The sequence below is a fragment of the Odontomachus brunneus genome, unplaced genomic scaffold (genome assembly GCF_010583005.1).
Source record: "Odontomachus brunneus isolate Ranch 3 - 2012 unplaced genomic scaffold, Obru_v1 Obru_scaffold_201, whole genome shotgun sequence".
Lineage (NCBI taxonomy): Eukaryota > Metazoa > Arthropoda > Insecta > Hymenoptera > Formicidae > Odontomachus > Odontomachus brunneus.
The window spans coordinates 312893-336883 of record NW_022639651.1 but is presented as its reverse complement, the minus strand read 5'-3'; the positions used below and the strand labels follow the sequence as shown (position 1 = coordinate 336883).

The following is a 23991-nucleotide window of genomic DNA, read 5'->3' as shown; positions in this document are numbered from 1 at the left end:
CCAAGATACCGTGTTCCCTATATCGACGTTGAAAAATGTGAAAGGAGATTTAATAATGAATTTAATGAGTTCACTTTGTCATGTGGGCAAATTTTATAATGTTAAAGTGGACGATTTTATAATGGGACATGCGTGCCACAACGTACCCTCGATTCAATGACATAATGCATCAACGAAAAGCTTATCTTTCGTAACGGATATAAGTCGCATTGTGTGAGCGTTGACGGATATTCCAGCTTAAAACGTCACGTACTTGCATGTGTTGGATCTTCGTGCTTCTTGATCGTTAAGCACGTTGGCGCGGTTACGGCAGAAGGCGCGCAATTAAGATATTATCGCAACTAATATGATGCGGCTTGACAAAAAAGCGACGTATTTAATTTACGGTGAAATCTGTCCACACTCTCTCTTTCTCTCTTTCGCCCCCCTCCTCTCCCCTCTCCCCCACCTTGTTCTCTCGAGAGTCCCTCATCCGGTTAAATTAATTCGGTCGACCGCTATAACGCGACAGCTATCACGCGCGACTGTTTCGTCGTACATCAGTCCGAAACCGGCGTGCAATCGGTTGTCTAATGAAAGTTGCCTAATCTTCCACTCGCACGAGATCAATGCAGCGATCTCGACGTAATTGCCGAAAGCGTTTCGGCACATAATGAGGGGAAAGGAAACGATACTTTAGAGTGACGGAACCGATTATGGAATACTTTTTTTTTCAAATCGACATTGTTATAATATATTTAAATATATATTTTGGCTTTCTAATAACATAGAAACATTAAGAGACACGTTATAAGGTCTAATAAAAAGAACTCATTCAACATGATGACATTTCGAAGTCTCTGAAATTTTAGTTCTTGAATTTCTTTTTTAACGAGTTTTTTTAGTTTAATGATATCGATTGATATTCCATGACTTTTATCTTTCCTTAGATGTCTCACAAAAGATAAAAAGAAAAATAATAAAATTTATTTACGAATTTATTAACTTTTTTTTAATAAAGCGGAATAAACCTTTTGATCTATAATTAACATCACAGCGAATCCGCTCCACTCTGTCTAGATTCTCTCTGGAAAATATGTTTTTCTCTCTCGCAGATAGACAAAGAGAGAGATTATAAATATATTCTTCTCTCTCGCAGGATTTTGATAAAACCGCAGTCGTTGCTAAACTCTGCTTAGAGTAATTCTAGTAGATGAGCTGTAATGGCGACATCTGCCATTGTGTGCTTGTACATTAAGTCAAGCCGAACAAAAAATCTTCTCCCTTTTTCTTAATAACTTTAGATTAGGTAGATTTTTAGTTATTAATTAGATAGCATTAATATATTATCGCGAACGACCATCCGTCAATCTTCTTTAATTAATAATTAAATATCTACAAAGTTATTAGGAAAATTGTAGCGGTTTTTTTATTTAATATACAAATACACGATGGCAAACGTCGCCATTACCATATCTCGTGTGATCATTTCCCAATTTTTTCTAATTAATATCTCGATAATTATTGTGAATATCATAAAACAGATTTAGGATTTTCATATGTTTACGATATGTTTTTTATATGTTTTACCTCAATCCGTATTATACTTCTACGAGAATTTCGAAAGTTGTTCTGGGACACCTTGTATAACATGGAGCATTCTCCGCTATTCATTGGCTTGCGTATTTCATTCTATATAAGTATTTGCAATTCTATACAATTGAATAGAAAATCAGTGCAAAATATGAAGCTACATTATGTACAGAGCATTCTCTTAACCAAGCAAGAATAATTCGAGATTGCGACAACGTCTAAATTTTAGACAAAACAAAAGTAAAAAATCGTTTATATCTCCGTATACGTTTGTCGCTTTGCACTCAGCATTACATATGACAAATTTTATAAATGCAACAACTTTCAGCGGTTATCATCAGAATGCAGTGCTTTATAGAAAAAAGAAACTCCTACTCCATGTTATCTGTCTGTTTTATAATCAGTTCCTTCATTATATTAAACGTAAAGCAATTCGGGAGGTCGGGATACGTCGACTACATGAAAGAAATCTATCTATCGCGCGTGTTATTCTCAGGTCCTTGAGGTACACCTACCTGTTGCAAAATCTCGGTCACAGAGTCGAAATTCGATCACCTGTGCGCCGAATAAACGGGGGGACTCGGTTGCGGCGAAGAACAAACGTGTCCACCCGAGGGCGAGTAAAAAGCACGGAGAGGGTGAGACCTTGGCATTCTCCACGATGGCGACCCGAATAATGACTCTCACCTTCGCGACTCCGCGTATTCTGCTGCATGTTGCCCCACGAAACCGTCCGAAGTCGAATTATTGCGAATTCAAACGCGATCGCGAAGACGCAATCACTGGCCGCGCGATTGCAGTCGTTTCGATCGTTACAACTGCTATGATCTCACGATTTTCTCTCTCGTCTCCTCGTTTTTGTGACTTTTAATTTATCAACGGCCGCGCTTTATGACTTTGGCTGGTCGTAAAGCGCACGCACTTAGCGCGTTACACGCGAGACCCACGACGCAACGATAAGAGAGACACATGACTCGTATATATTTTATGACATGCATTTTTAAGTTTGCGAAAGGATACGACGAGAGAGGAACAACGGTTGCGTTTGGGCAATTTTACAAGCACATAAATGCGCAAGAAGTTGATATCGGTATATCTTGAGTCAAAATTTGAGGTCCACATTAATCCTGCAAATTCCGTTGAATTATGGAGGACTAATGATATATTTAATTAGAGATGGTGCGCGAGATAAACACGTTTAAAATCATTTATATGGGTAAATAATATGTGAGGGGATTAATGAGAAATATAGGGATTAATGAGATTAATGAGGAATATAGGGATTAATGAGAAAACACAAAAAAAAACAATTTCTTTATTCATAAGGGGATGCAGGACATGAAAACTTTACCGACATAACATTGACTTTCTTCTGCAAAGTTTACATCTTGTTGCTTGCACAGAATTACAAACGCTTTCACACAACAAAAGTGCATGCAAAAATAAATTGGAGCATTGCTCAATATGTGACGAAAACAAAAAAAATATGTTTAAATATAAATTTGAGTTGTCAGTTAGTGCAATATTTGTTTAATATTTGTTTAATATTTAATATATATATGCTTAATATATATGTTTAATATTTTATATTTGTTTAAACATTCTGTAGGTCGTACATACCGAAACTGTGAATGCTCCAATCAGGAAAATTTCAAAGATCACTACTACATTTTCAGAATTTAGTTTTGATGCCAAAAAAGATACGAAAAGTTTGCAAAAAAGTTTATGATTACATGTGGTTACTTTTTCGATACCTACGATAAAGTAAAGCGAAAAATTAGTTCATGGATATTTTTCGAGATGGCATCGTACTTTTATCGCACTTTTCACAATCGAATATTCAGAGTGTGTATATACAAGATATTTCAGAACAATCTACGAAGCTCTGGTGAGAACGTAGAGCGGGTTAAAATAAACATAAAAGTCCTATACTGTTTTGCGATATTCGTAATAATAACCGAGAAATTAATTACGAAAGATTAAGGAAAAGCGTGTATTGAATGGCAGAGGATGGGTCGCTCGAGCTACAACGCGGCCCAGTAATATAACGCGCAGATGTCGCGCGTGGCGATTAGAAGACAACGCACCACTGCCTATACTTATATCGCTGCACTCCTACGTCTTGTCCCACCGCACCGAGGCAAGATATAGGAGTACAGTGGTACAAGTAACGCGGTTGTTACTAACAAACTAGACGCGTTATCGCTAAATGGAAGAGGACTTTTCTGATCCTCTCGCTTAGCTCTACGCCCCTATGGAGTTGGTGCATTACAATTTTGAGATACCCTGTATATACAGGGTGTCTCAGAACAATCTACAAAGCTGTCGTGAGGACGTAGAGCGGGTTAAAATAAATATAAAAATCCTATACCGTTTTGCGATATTTGTAATAATAACCGAGAAATTACGAAAGATTAAGGAAAAGCGTGTGCTGAATGGTAGAGGATTGACCGCTCGAGTCACAGCGCAGCTCAGTAATACGCCCATTGCGGCCTATAGACGCTCCGCAGCGAGCTGTGTGCGTCGAGGCTGAGCGGTAACGCGGCGCGTTCATCGTTGCCTCGCCGCGCGCCGGCAACGCCAAAGCGTCAAGACGCCATTGCGATGGTCAGCGCGAGTTACGTTATATAAGATGTAGTAAAAAGAAATCTATTATTTTTGCATGAAATTGAAGGCTTTATTTAGCATAGTTAGAATTATTCGATTTAGGTCAAATATGCACCGTTTTGTTCGATAACTTGTTGCCATTTTGAAGGTAATTCCATTATGCCTCTCTCATAGAAACCCTTGTCCCTATGTCCCAAAAAACTGGGATAGTTGATTTTCACAAGCTTCTCTTGAGGCGAATTTTTCACCAGCAAAATCATTCGCCATAGACAGGAACAGGTGGTAATCACTTGGTGCCAGGTCCGGACTATAAGGTGGATGCATAAGAACCTTCCAACCAAGCTCCCGGAGTTTCTGGCGAGTCACTATCGATGTGTGTGGCCTGGCGTTGTCCTGATGGAACACAATTCCTCTCCTATTGGCCAAAGTTGGCCGCTTCTGGGCGATTGATTCCTTCAGACGGTCCAATTGTTGACAGTACAGGTCCGAATTAAGAGTTTGGCCGTAGGGGAGCAGCTCATAGTGGATGATTCCCTGCCAATCCCACCAAACACACAGCAAAGCCTTCCTGACCGTCAATCCTGGCTTGGCCACCGTTTGCGCCGGCTCACCGCGTTTCGACCACGACCGTTTTCGCTTGACGTTGTCGTAAGTGACCCACTTTTCATCACCAGTCACCATCCGCTGCAGAAATGGGTCGATTTTGTTGCGATTCAGCAGCGATTCGCAGATGGAAATTCGGTCCATGAGGTTTTTTTGCGTTAACTTGTGTGGCACCCATACATCGAGCTTCTTTTTATATCCATCCTTATTCAAGTGGTTCCAAACGGTCTTTTGTGCAATGTTTAGCCCTCCTGGGCAATCGAAATAGTGCTTACATGACGGTCGGACTCGACGATTTCCATTATTTTATCGACATTTTCGACAATTAGCCTTCCAGAGCGTGGTGCATCTTTGACATCAAAATTACTGGAACGGAATCGACGAAACCAAAATTGCGCGTGATTGGCTGTTACAGTATCAGGACTATAAACACTATTCACATTTTCAGTCACCTGGCTTGCGTTTTCGTCTTTATCGAAGAAAAACTGTAAAATATGGCGTATTTTCTCTTTGCTGGTGTCCATCTTTGACGCGCGCTCAAACAATACTGAGTCAAACAATCACAAAACTGTCTGAGAAGTTTTTTTAGTACGAAATCTTATCTTTCTAACGCCATCTAGCATAAACCGATCGTACTTATACAACGCGAGATACACATTACTAAAGCCATTTATTGGAAAAATAATGGATTTCTTTTTACTACACCTTATATTTAGCCTCGACGCACAGAGCTCGTGCAGCGTCTATAGGCCGCGATGGGCGTAATAAATGTCAAACTTACGCGATTATTACTAACAAACTAGACGCGTTATTGCTAAATGGAAGAGAACTTTTCTGATCCTCTCGCTTAGCTTTACGCCCCTATAGAATTGGCGTGTTACAATTTTGAGACACCCTGTATATATATATATACAGGGTATCTCACCCTCTTCTCCGGGAATTTAGTGGGGACGTAAAATGGGTTGATGTGAACATAAAAGTCCTATTATTGCGAATATCGTTTTGCGATATTCGCAATAATAGTCGAGATATTAATTAAAAAAGATTAAAGAAAAATGCACGCTGCATGGTAGAGAACGGATCGCTCGAGTCACAGTACGGCTCAATAATAAAGCGCGCGGATTGGAAGACAATGCACCACTGCCTATTCTTATCTCGGCGCGGTGTGGCAAGACGTAGGAGCGCAGCGGTATAAGTATAGACAGTATTGCATTGTCTTCCAATCACCGCGCGTGACATCCGTGCGCTATATTACTGGACCGCGCTGTGACTCGAGCGGTCCATCCTCTACCATTCAGCGTGCGTTTTTTCTTAATCTTTTTTAATTAGTATCTCGACTATTATTGCGAATTTCGCAAAACGATATAAAACTTTTATGTTTACATCAACCCATTCTACGTCCCCACAAAATGCCCGAAGGAGAGTGTGTGACACCCTATATATACAGAGTATCCGAAATCTTTCTTGACACAAATCGTAGGAAAGTAGAACGAATTAAACGGAGCAGAAAAGTCAAATACCATTTTGCGAAATTCGCAATAGTTTTCGAGTAACTAATTATTTTGTCTAAACAAATTAGCGTTCGGCCGGCACGTGATCGTGATATACGCAAATCACGGCTCGCTGCGTCCCTCCGCCCATAGTTACGCTGTATCTCGTATGGTATTATGGTAACTATGGCTAGGAGATACAGCGTAGCTATGGGCGGAGGAAAGCAGTGAGCCGCGATTCGCGTGTATCACGGTCGCGCGCCGGCGCAAGCGCTAATTTACTGAGACAAAATAATTAATTACTCGAAAATTATTGCGAATTTTGTAAAATGGTATTTGACTTTTCTATTCCGTTTAATCCGTTCTACTTTCCTACGATTTGTGTCAAGAAAGGTTTCGGACACCCTGTATACACCCAAGTAGGAATTTACTACTGGCATCAAAGTAGCCTAGTACCGATTTATGGTAAACGTTACTGGCATAGTACCAGTTGCCAGTATGGATTTAGTATTGGTATGATACTGGGATAGAAAAAAGCCAGTATCGGAAAACAGCACTGCCACAGTACCGAAAATCAGTACTGTACGAGTATAAAAAAAAAGTATTGACTCTTAGCACTGGGGAAATACCTATTCCCAGTACTGGGCCAGTATCGATTATTAGTAATTTTTATTATTTGTACAATTGTTAATATCACAACTATATAGTATAGAAAGAAAGATCAGACCATGGCCGGGGCTGCTCTCGTACCTATACAAGTCTATTTTTAATAGTCATATCAGGAAAAAATCTTCAGGGCGACGGCTGGAATCGAATTCGAGTTTTCCTTTGTCAGGCAAGCGTTCTTACCACTGAGCTATCTAGGTTTCGCGTTAGTGACCTCTTCCGTTTTCCCATAAAGCACATTACTATCGTCCGTTTTTCGGTATCGGCACAATACTGGCCCAATATCCTCTATTGGCAGATTGTATACGATTTTTACTTGGGTATTCAGTACTGATTCTACGAACAGGGCCAGTACCAATAATACAGCTTTTTAAATACTGGGTCAGAACCGAAAACGACAAACACTTTTCGGTAACGCCCCAGTATATGTACGGTACGACTATCCAGTATCTAACCTTAGTACCTAAAAACATTTTTTATCCGACCTTTATTTTCTAAGATATTTAGGGAAATATCTACAAAATTATTGGACTCAATAATTTTTTACTCGAATTCAATTAACTTTACCGAAAAATAGCCAGAGATAAAAATTGTTTGTTTTCTTCTCGTAAAACTCTGAAAATTTTTTCAAAATTTTTTAATTAACTTTTTAGTACTTCAAGAAAATGCAGAGAAATACAGTACTAAAAAGTTAATTAAAAAATTCTAAAAAAAATCTCACAGCTCTATGAGAAGAAAATAGATAATTTTTATCTCTTGCTATTTTTCGGTTAATCGAATTTGTGTAAAAAAATTATTGAATCCAATAATTTTGTAGATATTTCCGTAAATATCTTAGAAAATAAAGGTCGGATAAAAAATATTTTCAAAAGTTATTTGCTTCTTTACATATAATAAAATTCCGTAATAAAAAATATATATTTCAATTTAAAAAAACAAAGTTGACCTCGACCTGACCTTGGCGGGACCACGCAAGGTCAAACCAATAGTATCTTCTTATGTTCTTCATCAATCCATATAACTTTTATCTGAAACATTTTTGTCTGCCGGTCTTAGTTTTCGAAATATTCGGCTGGGTAAATTAAAATGGCCCACCCTGTATATACAGGGTCATCGAAAAGTATCGGACCCCTCTAATATCTTCAGTTAGAATGTATTTTGGAGAAAATGTCCAATAGCAAAGTTATATGGTTTCAAGCGGGGAGTAAGATGATGACCTTGACTTTGACCTTGACCATGTCCTTTAAGGTCATTTCAAAGTCAACCTTATTTTTTTAAATGGTACCCCCTACATTTTATTGCATATTCTTATAACATATCTCGAGAGCTTTCCAAAATGCTAGAATAAAACATTTTTTCATTAAGTATTTTTTGAATTATAAAGGTTTGAAGTTAACAATTTTTTGACACAAAATGTAAAATATCTTGTAAAATATTATTTAGTTTTCAGTAATCATAACCTTAATACTTTTGTACGCGGAATAATAAGACCAATTAATTGGTTTAAAGAAAATACATTAATCGAAAAGTGTTGGATCCCCCTAATATTTTCAGTAAGAATGCATTTTGGAAAAATGTCCAATAGCAAAGTTGTACGGCCACGAGATGACTGCTGCTCGCTAAGAAGAAGACAGCACTGCATCAAAGATTAAAATCAGTAATCCGTATTGTTTGCTCAAGAGCTCGTACATTGGTGCCTGCGAGAGTGAGAGAATAAAGATCGGCCCCGTCAACGCTTTCGGGCAGATTCATGCTAACGCCTTCGGACATCACGCATTCGAGCAGCTTCTCGCGATCAGTTTCAGGCGGTATTCCGCCGTAGTCTACTAGCATCACCGCTTGAAGCCGTACAACTTTGCTATTGGACATTTTTCCAAAATGCATTCTTACTGAAAATATTACGGGGATCCAACACTTTTCGATTAATGTATTTTCTTTAAACCAATTAATTGGTCTCATTATTTCACGCACAAAAGTATTAAGGTTATGATTACTGAAAACTAAATAATATTTTACAAGATATTTTACATTTTGTGTCAAAAAATTGTTAACTTCAAACCTTTATAATTCAAAAAATACTTAATGAAAAAATGTTTTGTTCTAGCGTTTTGGAAAGCTCTCGAAATAAGCTATAAGAATATGCAATAAAATGTAGGGGGTTCCATTTAAAAAAATAAGGTTGACCTTGAAATGACCTTGAAAGACATGGTCAAGATCAAAGTCAAGGTCATCATCTTACTCCCCGCTTGAAACCATATAACTTTGCTATTGGACATTTTCTCCAAAATGCATTCTAACTGAAGATATTAGGGGGGTCCGATACTTTTCGATGACCCTGTATATCTATATATACATGAAATTGGTAACGTCGATAGATAATGATAACGTTTTCTATTTTTTGACGATCGCCTCTACATTATCGACGCTTAGCGAGTTCGTCCACTTCATCATAACATCCACTTCAGCATCCCCTTAAGGGGATGTTGGAGTCGATGACGAACTCGAACAACGTCGATAATGCAGAGACGATCGTCACTAACATAATCACGCTATCCTTTTCGTATTTCTTGCATATACAGAATGTGTGTTGTTTTGTTTTACCATATTCAACGGAAAACCTAATCATATATATGTAGAAAAACTTTCTGCAAACTTTTTCGATATTTTTAAGCTTCCAAATGCAGATGCGAAAGTAGAGCAATGTTCTTCAAAATTTTTCTGTTTGGAGCATCCACATTTTCGTATGTACAAGATGCGGAACTTTTGGATTAGATAAATATTACGCTAACTGACAGCTTGAGACTTTACATTAAGAATTTTTTTGTTCGTTTTCGACACATATCGAGCAATACTCCTATTTATTTTTGCATGTACTTTCATTGCGTAAAAAAATTTGTAATTTTGTGTAACCAATACAACGTAAACTTTGCAGAAAAATGTCAGTGTTCTGTCGGTAAAGTTTTCAGTTTCAGCATCCCCTTAATCCTTACGTTAATCTCTTTTTTATTTTTATTTTTATTATTGACAATTTTTATAAACTTTGAAGGTACGGAAGAGAGGAAAAAAGGCAAATTAAAGACGGGACTTGCAATCGCAAAAGGCAAAATACGCAAATCAGCATTTGTGTGTGATTTACATTAAATACTAAAACTAGTTATATGATTGTAAATCATTAATCTTTACTTGAGATATATTTAAGATAATTGTAAATTTGTATTTATGTGACATTATTCGGCTGTTGGGGTGAACTTTTTTGTTGTATGAGATAGATACAAGTGCATGTTGTCGAATAATCTAAGATTTATTAAGTAATTATAATATAATTATAATATAATCATTATACTGTTATATACTGTAATTATAATATAATTATTATTAAATGACAGTAAATTACGAACTTCCACTTAAATCTCGGATCTTATTATCACTAGTAAATTTGTTAAACATTCGTAAAAGTAAAAACATTTTATATAATAAATTATTTTACGTGGTCGAAAATATCCAATTTATTGTTGTCTTAACGTTTTCTACGTTTTCCGACCTGGCTTTCAGCACATTCAGACTCACTCTTAGCGTTGACACTTGCGTAGACACAGTTAAATTAAATAAATTTAATTAATGTGACGCCGATGATAGCTAGATTAAATATTAGATATACTCATAAGCAATGAAGTATTTACTAAACTCCTAGTCTTATCAGTTTCTATTCGATTAATTCATAAATTTATGCGGATTTCTTAACAAAATTGAAATACATTTTATTTTTTTATTAAAAACAATTCTAATTAATAATATATGCGATTCTGTCCAACAATCTTTTACTATCTTTCACATAACTTCATAATTCTCTTCTTATAAAATTTTTGTGTTTTTTCGGCGAAGAAACATTCTAAGCGATTTTTCACGTTTTCTAAAGAAGAAAAATTTGTACCATCAAGGAAGTTTTATAATGAGTGAAACAGATGATAATAAAGGAAGGTAATGTTGGATAAATATGATAAGGCAAAAACATCCCAGCTAAATTCTAACAATTGTAAGAGTCGGAAAGAAAAATATATGGGAAGCCGGAGTTTGCTAGGTCGGGAAACGAACTCGGTCTTTCGTTTTGCCGGGCGATTGCTCTAAACCACTGAGCTACCCAGACTCCTGCTTCAACACATTCTCTCTCGTCTTCTTATGTGATGTTATTGTCAAGATACTGCGTGTTACCTCAGTTCGTTTTTACATTCTACAACAGTTCGGCTAGCCTGATCACATTTGTCACAATTTGCTTTTTATTAATTTAAACTTAACATGTGTCTAATATCCGCTCACCGGCAAATATCTTCCATAAACCGACTACCGGTTCTTGCGCGATATTTTTTCACGACACTAAACACTAAATCCAAACTTAACGCATGTCTAATATCCGCTCACCGGCCAGTGCCTCCCTATTTAAATCACAGCCATAACTGAGGCACCCCTGGGGTTTTGCGCGATATTTTCAGCGACGCCAACACTAAACACCAATATTTCAAATTGCCACAAATCCGGATAACAATTCAAATGGCAGGCTTCGAACCAATCGAGCCCGAACTTTGACGACGAAACACGATGAATACGCTATAATCCCACTTCTGAACTGTAAAAGCGGGGTCTACAATAGAAATTGTAAAGTCGTAAGTCGTAAAAATTGACTAATCGGCGATCAAGTAGGGAAAGAATAACCGGCCGCGGATCATAATTTCTACCGACTCTACGATTTCTATTATAGACCCCCGTTTAAGAGTTGGAGAGAAAAGTATATCGGAAGCTGGGGAGTTTGCTGGGCCGGGATTCGAACCCGGGTCTTTCGCTTGCCGGGCGACTGCTCTAAACCACTGAGCTATCCAGGTTCCCGCTCCAACCAGACTCTCTCTTGTCTTCTTATATGATGTTATTGATGCTGTGTGTTACCTCAATTCGCTTTTACATCCTACACAATTTGTATGGAAATAAATAAGCATAATGCATCGGGAAAAACTCATTACTGTCTTCTATTTTCAAGCCGGAACAAAGGCAACCGTATTTCTTTAAACACTGTTACTTACACTAGTAAAATATGCTTTAAAATGTCAGCTATCATTACATACATAGCTAACTATGCGTGCGTGTATGTATATGTGTGCGTGTGTGCGTGTGTGTGAAATTATTCTCCTAATACCAACTAGACAAAATGCCAACTAGACAAAAATCCGCACAAATTTATGGGTCAATTCAATATTTAAGCAGTACAATATGTAAAAAATTTTTTTAGTATGCCACTTAGATAAAATTGTTTATAAATTGTTTATAAAACTGTTGCTAAATTTGACTTGTTATATCGTTGTTAAAAAAAACCCAGACTTTCAAATATGTTTCATTTTTAAACTTTTATTGGATAAAATTGTTTTTTAAGAATGGTGGCTCTAATGTCTATTGCAAGTTTACATAACATATCTAGATAGACAAACGTTTGAAATATAAGAAACCTCATAATACTTATTATTATTATGATTATTGTTTGGCAAAAAATCGACTACAATCCATCTAGGTTTTGTGGTTATATTTCAATCACTTGTGGAAATTTGCTTTTTTTGTAAATAAAATCTTTGTATAAACACAAAAAATTGTTTATTTGTACCAATCAGGTATATTTGCAGTTACACTCATGTCAAAAAAATTACAAGAATGTTAATTTATGTTACATACTACAAGGAAATATCATACTTTCATTTTTTTAGCAGTATTTTTTATGGCAAGTACTTGTATGTTTACTTGTGTTTTCCATTACATATTATCTGTATAAAAATTACTGACAAAGTTATTTATTTCTAATTTTTTTTTGCCTTGTTTTTTAAAACAATAGAATTTTGAATCTTACGTGAAGTGGTTAAAATATCGATCACAAACTTATAAAGGGTTAAATATTTGGTCACTTATGGGTACCTCTAATATGAAATATTTAATAATCGCTCGACGTAGGAATAAATAACATGCCACTTACGTAATCTGTGTCCTGATATTTTCGTTATTCATCGTCTCGAATCGTAAGGTCTTGGTCGTAAAAAAGTGCACACGACGCGCAAGAGTATTAAAACAATGAAAAAAAGGACATGGCTTTCCCTCTAGTAATTCCCGCCACCGTCGCCGCCTGTCGGCAACGCGAGATGACAACAGTCAACGTTCTTGAAACATCATAGACCTTCAAGGCGGTCAAATTTACTTGCGTATCTCGCGAGTTTTTCCGAGTGTTTTCATTACGTATCGGGACGTCAAGCGACACGCGTGTACACGGTGTACGTATGTCGGCGTTTTCATTCCAGACAAGAGTGAAATATTTCGTCCTCTCCTGAAATATGTAATCGGACTCCAGTCCTCGCCAAATTACTTAACATTTTTTTGTTTATACGAATTATATCCACGCGAGTGCCAGTGTAAGTGTAATGTTATTGTCAGTGTTACACGAAAAAAAAGGTTTGATTGAATTAACCAAATATCTAGTCGAATATAAACGATCCAGAAATTCCGATTGAAATAACCCGATTTATGTTTAAGTTAACAAGATGTTTGGTTGACTTAAATAGAATTCGGGTTACTTCAATCGGAATTTCTGGATTGCTCATATTCGACCAGATATTTGGTTAATTCAACCAACCTTTTTTTCCGTGTAGTGCAACGAGGACAGCCAGGCACTAGAATGTTGCATCGAGTAAGCAAGACAGAGAACGTAAGATACCGGTACATGGGCTGTAATGCATCATGCATTTCAAGGTCTGTGAAATTATTGTTACGTTGAGACTTCCCGATTTTAACAGACCTTCGACGAACTTACTGAGAATAAAGAGATATCAGAGTCGAAAATAGACCGATTTTTATTACGCATCATCATTTGATAAGTAATTATAACACATCTCTGATTATTTGATAACTTAGGTTTATTTTGTATAAAAAAGAAATAATGATCTAAACAACGAAATAACAGTCCATAAATGTGTAATCAATTATGCTCTCAATCAAAGATCATAAATAATTTAAACTATGACTACCGGTCTTTGTGTAAAATTAAATGCAAGTTTTGTAAGTATTGATTCTTATATCTAATAATCCTCATTCGGACGTGGGTTTTACTTTGAATTTTTATAATCTCACTTCTGCTTACACTGAGAAAAAACTTGAAGATTTATTTATAAAATATAATATTTATTTCTGTGAAATAAAGTTATTTTTTGCGAAATAAAATTTATTTCTATAAAATATAAAATTTATTTCCGTGTGAAATAAACTTTTATTCTATAAATAAATCTTAAATATTTTTTAATGTAATTTTGTTATTACACCGAAACTAAATTAAAATAGCCATTGGTAAACAGCATTATTGGGTACATACAACTGTAATCTTTGCCTTTACAACTTCTTATTAACTCTTTTAAGAGCTTCGAATCTCATCGAAACATCTAATATCAACAAAAAGAGAAAAATTTGAATAAAGAGAAAGTTTGTTTACTTTTATTATCTTTTCCACATATTACTTATTTAATATTTGTTTATCTCACATATTTTGTAGTTGAGTAAATTACGTGATTAATTAATTTAAACGTTGAAATTAGGAATAAAAATCATAAGCGTGAAATATATAGAATATTTAACAGAAGATAATCAAATATTTAATATGAAATAAGTTTGAAATAAGACAATAGAGGAGACGGAATTTGCAGGGTTAATGAAGAACTAACATTTCGACTCGGGTAATGATAGTAACTATTGATCGGGAAATCATCGATAACAAAGATAATAGATTAACTGTTCAGTTAAAATTTAAAAACGAAATCTATTTAGCAATACATATTGTGTTCTCTTTATTGAAGAATCATAAATCAAAATAACGTTCATTGAATAGACATGTCGCTACTCCGCGAAAAAAAATTGTACAACTCCGTTTTTTTTTTCAAACTGTAGAAGAAAGTCTATACTTTACAATGGTTATCATGAAATTTATGAAAAAAATTTTGTTCACCCCGTAGGATACGTCAAATTGTACAATTTTTTGGAGACGCAACACGTCTTTACTTTTGAAAAGATTGCGGAAAGGGGAGAGAGTAAATTCAAAATCGGACGAATGCTCCTTAAACTACAGATTTCACTCTTTAAAATAAAAAAAGAAAATTTTAAATACGATAATGTTTCGCAGTATTATGCCCATTTAAAAAAATTGTGCGAAATTTCGACATGAATTTATCTATACGATAATTTTGTTGACGAGTGTATATTAATATGACATGTTGGTAGCCAATGAATTAGAACTCGAAAATTTTATATTACATACACGGATGAAAATGCTATTTTGTCGAGTTAATTTTATTAATAGTGCTATAATTGGGATAAATCTCTTCTTGCTTCAATATCAATTTTATTGAAATTAAGATTTGAAGATTATCAAAAAAATGTATTATATATTAGTATCAATAATATTGTTATATTGAACCAAGAAGATTTGTGGCACTATTGACCAATTTTACTTAAAGTCATTAGATTTAAAGTCACTTGATATAACAAAATATCTCAATTATAACGCGATTTTGGCTTCACAAATACGCGGTATATTCTAATAGCATTTTCAACTACGTATTTTGATCGCGTAATCCGGGAGCGCGATTAAAATTCATTCAAACGTTTAAGTGACCGACTAATAGAGATTTATGACGTTATTAATGGACTCCGGATTGCTTAAAACCCATTCAGTTGAAAACATGTTATGAATTTATGTATTTATATTTATGTATTTTGTCAATTAGGGGAAAGATAATTAAAGTCGTAAATTATTAATCAATTTTTTATTTCTAACTTTTCTATTATTTACAGATATTTTCATAGCAACTCTTTTGCTATTGTTAGCTACTTTACTAAGTCATTACTTACTTTTTTTTTTAAATAGTGGTTTCCTATTATTACAAAATTCTCACTAGTTTCTCACTAGTTTGTAAACAATATTATGACAACATTATGACAAGATGAGTAAAGCTCTCTTGTTAGACAATTTTTAAGAAAATTTTTACAAAATTAATAGTTTATTTGCAATTTGTTTGTAATTAGTCTCATTTTTTGTAAATAACAATCTACATTTATACACAATGATACATTTCTAAGAAATATATAATGGAAATATTAAAAATTTTTATACTCTTTTAAAATTTAAAGTAAATATTGTTAATCTTATATTATTGTTCCATATATAAAAAAATGATTAGGTTATTAAAATTGCATTATATATGCACTATATATGAGTTAGATAAAAGAATCTCTGAGAAATATAAAGAACCTGCGTAATAAAGAAAAAATATTGAATAAATTATCAGGCTCTAAGAACTTATACAGAAAAAAAGCATATTCATGTTTGGAAAATATTTTTTTACATGTTAATCTTCATATGAGATTACGTTAATTAATGTTAAACGAAGGTGTTATTTGCAAAAATGTATTTTATATGATTTTTTTTTCAATGAAGAAAAATCTATATTTTTATTATTCAAAAGTAATTTTTACTAATTAGAAGCACAAAATATTGTTTCGAGAATGCGATGTTTTTAAATATCGGAAGAAGATATCATTATTATCCATTAATTAATATCATTATTACTCACTAATTAATTATATTGTACTCTTCTTATGAGACTATAATATTCAAATAAAATTATAACATTGTGTGTGTGTTGAAATTCAAGACTTTAAAATCTTTCTAATAAAATTATATATCTTTGCTTATATATGGAACAATGCTTGTTAATTTGAGTATATTAGTTTTGAGTGGATACTACTTTTTTCTGTGTATATAATAAACGCATAACTTTACGCATAACTTGAGAAAGCATAATATTAAGCAATTATAATATCAATGACCCTTCTCAGAGACGACGCATATCTTACATATCTTACTGTTATGTAAATCTGCCCGCGCAAGGCGTGGAGGACATAATGCAACGTGATGCTTGGAAAAGCGGCGTGGCCGCCTACAACGTTCACGCCGTTGCGTATGCGAGCAATAACTTATTCTAATGTATGCAAATAGGGACAAAAGCCGCAGATAACGTCACGAAAGTATGCAGACACGGAAAAGTGAAACGTTTCGCGGTGAAACCGCGAGGGAGGGGCTACGATAGAGCGAGAAAACAATCGAACGGAGGTAACCCCCTGTCGAGAGATCTGATATCATGATTTAAAAATAACGACAAAGCATGTACCGTACTGCTACTGGTCGTCACAGTTCATGAAGTTTAGGAAATTTATTTACAGAAATTTATTACTGGAAGAAAAAAAAAATATATATATATATATAAACGTAGAAAAAAAATATATACACGGAGAGAAAAAATATTTAAAAAATAAGAGATATTTATCTGATGATAATAATCCGATATGATAATAATAACATATTTACTTGGTTCTAAATTTTTTTGTTTAAATAGAATAAATAATTGCTTTGATGAAAAGCAACGGTTTTAGAAAAACATAGATTTTGAAAAAAATATTTTCTCAATAAAGAAATATGTGTATCAATACAAATAAATATGTTATTAGTATCTATCAAATATTTGTTTTATTTTTTAGATAGTTTTTTTCTCAATGTAAATATGGAAAATGTGATAACGAAATATATCACTACTATATATGGAAAAAATGTTATAACTTCTTTTCGTATAACTTCTTTTAAATTTTATCACGTTTTCTAGTAACGTAGAAATAGATTTCCAATAAAGTTTATTACTAAGGATTGTAGCAAAAAAGGCGGTCAAGTTTCGCCGAATGCTAATTTTTTTTTACATACGATTGGAGCTCGCATTGAATTGATTTCAAATATATATATATATATATATATATATATATATATATATATATATATAATCCAAATATATAACTTCTTACCACATTCTCAAGAAAAATGACTCTAAAGAGTCTTAATTTTAATAAATAACGCCATGTAAACAAAAACATGTATCAGTTAGCATTGTCCATCCTTTGTGGGTGGCAAAAATCTGTTCTTAAAAGATGTCTCGCACTTTAAACGTGAACGTGAAGACATTATCAGATCGAAATCAGACTGAGTTTAAGCTAATCTTTTCTGACGCCATCTGTTGAAATTGGGACTCTTTTGGGCCATTTTTCTTGAGAACGATAAGAGAGTTAGATTAGAGAGTTACATATTTGGAATCGACGCGACATGAGTTTTTAATAATATATAAAAAATTGTCATTATTAAAGACCGTAAAATTAGTTGAAATATTTATGTGCGCTTGGTTACATTCTTTTGTTAAGGTATACTCTATCAATCTATTAACGCCTTCACTGGCATTGACGCAATTTGGCGTAAAAAAAAAAAACGTGCCCAGATAGGCATTGACGCCAATTGGCGTCAAGCATTCATTTTGTGTTTAATAATGCAAATTTTGTCATACTTAGTACAGAGGGATTTTCAGAAACGCTGAATACGATTTTGAGATCAGAATTGTAAAATTTAAAATAGTGGATCCAATATGGCGATCATATATTTGAAAAATAATAAAAAATCTTGTTAGATTTTATTAAAACTCGGTATAGAGGGATTTTTTTTGGGGTCGCTAATTACAATTCCCACGTAAACATTACAGAATTGAAAATGACGGATTCAATATGGCGAATCATAATTTCGAGAAATCAACAATTTTTTTAGATTTTTTAGATTTTATTATTAGATGCATTAATTCAAATTTCAAAATTCCGGTGAGTTAGGTTTGCTGTTAAAAAATTTTGTACAAAAGTTTGTAAATAATATTATGACAATATTAGGATAAGATAAGATAAGTAAAGTTAGATAATTTTTTAAGAAGATTTCTACAAAATTAGTAGTTTATCCGCAATTTGCTCGCAATTAAATTAGTCAAATTTTTTCAAAATTTTTTCTAAATAATCCACATTATATAAGATTTTCTTTGTGTCTCATCGACTGCGTCTTCATGTGAGTGAAGTCTGTAATCAGAAATAATTTGTTCTGCAAAGAGTTAACAAAATTCGCACGATCAGTCTCTAAAAGTCACGAATACTTTAAACAGTCACACGGTACCATACTCGCGGGCCTTACGTAATATTCCATATGTCTTGCTTTATTTTTGCTACTGCGTAGAATGTTTGGCATTCGCCACGATCGAAAAGGAAATTAAAGACCTCCATCGGGGATTAATTGGTAGTCCGTGGTCTCGTTTGAAAGCGTTCAATCTCGACGCGGATTACGCAGGACAGGAAAGGATTACGGTTAGACGCGCGGTAATTAATCGAGATATTCGTTAACCGAGGAAAGCGAACGGAACGTCGCGCGAACAATGGGGAGGAAGAGGTTGCATTTGCCGTCGGGCGAACATCTTCTGGCTCCTCTTTTTTCCATCGCACGACGAACAAGAGGCATGCTTTATGCCGTTCCCGCTAATTTCACCACCGATATGATCTGATCGCGCTTCGTTTTACCGCCAGCTACTATATCAATCATTTCTCAACGCTGCTCGCGCGAGCAGCAGGCATGGGAACCGAGTAGCGAGACGCGGTAACCGGTCGCGACGTCCCGTAGATACCGACGAGTGGAATCTCGCGAGCACGCAAAATCCGCGCTCCGTTTTCACGTATGAAATAATATCAATTAAGTGTTGCGCGAACACGCGCGGTGAAATTTCGAGGACCGATTCCTAGTGAACGAGAATGTAATTAACATGTTGAATGCCGCGACGGTCATCGGTAACCGGAATTATGACACTGCAGTATCTCATTAAGTTATATATAAAGTATAATTAATTTCATTTATACGAAAAATCGATCGAGCGTGGCCAATAGAGAGGTAATGGAATGAGGTAAAGGATACATGTGGTTCAAATTACGTTGATTTATATGTTTGGTAATTCAGTCATCAATTAAGCTTTTGTACAATCAACAGAAATTGCCACGGCGGTCAATATGTTAATGTATTATGGGCCGCTACTCTGTTTTTAAAAACTTTCTCTGAGAAACCGGACAAAGTTTGAAAATAAGTGAGAGGTTAAAACAGTATTTAGTGAACACTTGACGATCGCTATAACGTACGCGTGACTTCATTCTGCCGATGGTTATCGTCTTATTAAAGAATATTTGCCAATAATAACAGCCTATAATTATAATATTATAAAAGTTATATAAAGATATAGATTAGTAGGTTTATATATTGAGCAAAAATGTTTAAAAAATAAGATATTTTTATTTGGTGAGTTCTAATAATATATTTATTTCAATCTAAATTTTTATTTAAATAGAACAATACAGCATTCAATGCGTTTTATTACGTGTTTTATTTCTCATTGTTAATTGCAGCATTTCTGCTGTAATGCCTTTTTAACAGCCTTTGTGATCTTATGTCGTAAATCTTCATTTTCAAGAATAGTTGCATAGTCATGACAGTATCCTTAATACGTCCCTAAAGGAAAAAAAATCGCAAATCAAGTCCGCAGACCTCGCGTTGAATGCTGTGTCGAACATGATGATTAAAATTTCGAGCAATTTATGTGTTAATAAATGTCTTGTGAGAAAACATTGTTTTTTTTAACCTCATTGTCATTCCAAACCACTTTTAAAAATACTTATACTCCAACTTACTTTAATACTTAAGATGTCCGTTATCTCGTAAACGATGCATACTAGCAATTTTTTACTGGATATGATTTTGATTGCAAATTACCTCTACTGTGTAAATATGCAAAAAAATTATAAGTATCCATTTAAAAAAACTACGTTGACCTTCATAACTTAAAAAGGTCACGAGTAAAAAAAAATGTTTACATGCATTTTGTAGCTGACTAAGAGCCACGTAATGACAATAAATTTCTCTTATTAAACTTTTTTGTAACTTTAACCAGTTATTTCAACCAGAGATATTTGCTCGGACATGTATGAACGGACACCCTGTGTGTATATATATATATATATATATATATATATATATATATATGTCGCAGTAACAACAAATATTTTTAGCAAGATTGTCGCAAAAAAAATCAAAATTCAGAAAAGTCCAAATATGTAAATAATTATATATATATATATATATATATATATATATATATATATATATATATATAGAGAGAGAGAGAGAGAGAGAGAGAAAGAGAGAAAGAGAGAGAGACAAGTAGAGAATATAATATTTAATTATTTATGAATTTATAAATATAAAAATCATTAAGAAACGAAAATGTAATCTCAACATATAAAAATACAGTCTCAACATATTTCTCATATAGAGGTGCTCCTGAGACAGAACGTCTCAAACACAGTAGTTCAGCTGTTGAGCCTGGATCGGAGAGGGAAAGGAAATGGAGAGAGGGAGAGGAATATTAGGTGTCGCATCAGAAATTTACCCGAAATATGCATTTCATTCCAAGCACTGGTCTAGTTGATGGGGACAAAGAAGGAGAAGAAGTAATCACATATAGTCAATATGTCCTCTTTTTCTTTCACTAGGTTTCACTCTCTTTTTGGTTTATGTCCCACATCACTTCCTCTTCAACACTGTCTGATAAAGAAAGCACTTTTCTCGATATATCTCTATCCTCTTTATTCCTGTTTTTAGCCGTCTCATAAGAATGCGCAATGTATCTTTATATAAGTCGACAGAACCGAATGACACAGGGATACGAATGACCCGACGTTCTCCCCTGACAGTCCAGTCTCTCGCGATCGCACGACGAGCTTCCGCGCATATTTGCGATGCCGCGCAGCAGTAGCTTTCTTCGCTATTACGGAGAACGGCGTTCCGCACGGTGTGTCCGTTCCAGTTTAATTCCGCGTGATCTAATCCGATCGCAGTCCTTCTGGCCGACCGACCCTGATCGAGCTGCTGCGTCGGGAGAACCGCATTCTGAGTCCCGCACAAGGATCACTTTCGCTTCGTTCATCGCACGCGCGTTCTGCGCAATCATGCATCTCGATGTTACCCGCGCACGATCTCATGTCTGCGGGAAAGAATCGCTGTTTTTCCCAACGTCGAGGTGCGAGCGTACGTGGTCGTACAGTCACTCCAGTTATATCCAGTTAACCTCTTGAGCGCCGTGGACGCATATATGCGTCCGACGGATTTTTAGTGGATATGCATTATCCCGGAGAAAATGTACTAAAGTTAAAAGCGCAGCGATTGCCAAAAGTATCAAAATTCAAAATTTGCGAAACAATCTCTTGAAAAATACAATTTGCTCATTTACTTATCTTACCGAAATACGGGGATTGTCTCGTTGTATAGTCGTGTATATTAGTGTCTATTCATATATACACACATTTGAATAAAGTAAAAGTGTACCTAAACGGGATATCAGTAGATACACTGAGAAAAAAATATTTATCTAAAAATTAACAAATATTTATTAGGTGTGTGTGTGCATCAACATGTTTACTTAAATAAAAATTCTCTTCACTTAAACCGAATATTATTTATTTAGTTTAAGTAAATAATATTCTGTTTAAATGAAGAGAATTTTTATTTAAATAAATATGTATTCTATTTTCCAAAATTCCTTCAAAGAAAATAACAATAAAGAGAAAATATAAATCTAGATATGTTTATTCAGAAAAAAACCACCCTATATTAAAAGAAAGAATATCTAAAAAATATTTCTTTAGAGTATACTAATAACATATATTTATTTAAATCTTAATTTTTTTTAATAGAATAAACAATTGCTTTTATAGGAACCTAAGATTTTTCTTAAGATTTTAAGAAAATATATATTTTCTTATTTAAAAAATATTCTATTGATATTACTACCGCGAATAAATATTTTATATTTTTTTCATATTTTCTCTTTTAGTGTGTGAATTAAGCTATAATTTCAAATTTCACTTGAAGAGTTATAACGTATTGTTATAACGTATTTCATTTTGCATTGAGCTTCCTCCTACAGTACAGTGACAGAGAAAGCACTTTATTTAACATAACTCTATCCTTTATTACACTGAGAGAAAAATTACTTTAAAATCAATAAATATTTCCTTGATGGGTGCCATTAACATATTTATTTAAATCTAAATTCTCTTTATTTAAACCAAATACTGTTTATTTAAATCAGGTAAACAATACTTAATTTAAACCAAGAGAATTTAGATTTAAGTAAATATCTTAATGGCACCCATCAAAGAAATATTTGTTGATTTTAAGATAATTTTTCTCTCAGTGTACTGACTTTAGTTGTCTCATAAGAAAATGCGCAGTTTGTCCTTATTACGATTCCGTCTTGAGCAATTATTTAGCTCTGAAGTGTTGTATTCACGAAATTACGAATCGCGATTGATGTTGGTCGCAATAATTTATTCTAGCAACGATTCACGATCGATTTTCATCGATTGACGTACAGCAGTCCAAAGTATTTCGTCATATGCAATTGTTTAGCTTTAAAATACATCAAACAGGTCAAAGTCACGCACAACGGGTCAATTCGTACGAGTTCCTTTTCTCATATCATTTGACGTTCTCAAGTTCGCAAATCAGAGAACTCGTTATTGCTCAAACGACGATCTTTTGTATTTCAGGGTCGTTCGAGACACTGGATCGGTGGTTGAATGTAACGGGATCATTGAGAAATTCCGTTTGCTTGTCGAATGATACGAGGAACACTGTATGCGCGCTTAATCCGCCCATTTAATTCGTACATTCATAAAATTCTGCAGAGTCACACACAGCCGATACCTTCAGATCATACCGCGAACACTTTCACACGCGCGACTCCTCATTGAGGCTTTCTCTCGCACGTTCTCCGCCAATGAAGAGGAAACGTATTTATTCGCGTGTCGGGATCGATAATAATTTAAGTGGTCCTTTTGTCTCGAGTGAATCTTTAAATGGTGATACGGATGGTGATAAAAATTAAGGTGGATGGGCGACACCGAGGTGTCGGACGAGGATAGGAGCCGACAGAGCAGAGGAGAGATATTTCGTACGCGTGCTCTTGCGTACTCCGACTTAGTTCCCCTCCAACCCGAATAGTGGCGAGTGCCGGTGAACTAAATTACGCGCGCGCGAGAA

General features: G+C 34.6%; 1 protein-coding gene and 1 non-coding gene across 2 annotated transcripts in view; one reads left to right on the top strand and one right to left on the bottom strand.

Annotated features, from left to right (window-relative positions):
- The window catches only part of LOC116852075, a 43167-nt gene extending 19520 nt beyond the window's left edge, over positions 1–23647 (top strand). Inside the window, exon 4 of the mRNA XM_032832082.1 lies at positions 23499–23647. Coding sequence (XP_032687973.1) covers positions 23499–23611 — 113 coding nt within the window. The 3' untranslated portion in view covers positions 23612–23647. The remainder of the gene's footprint in view (positions 1–23498) is intronic.
- Positions 11740–11812, bottom strand: Trnaa-ggc. Its single transcript has one exon. It is a non-coding gene; the product is annotated as a tRNA-Ala (tRNA).
- Positions 23648–23991: the final 344 nt, after the last annotated feature.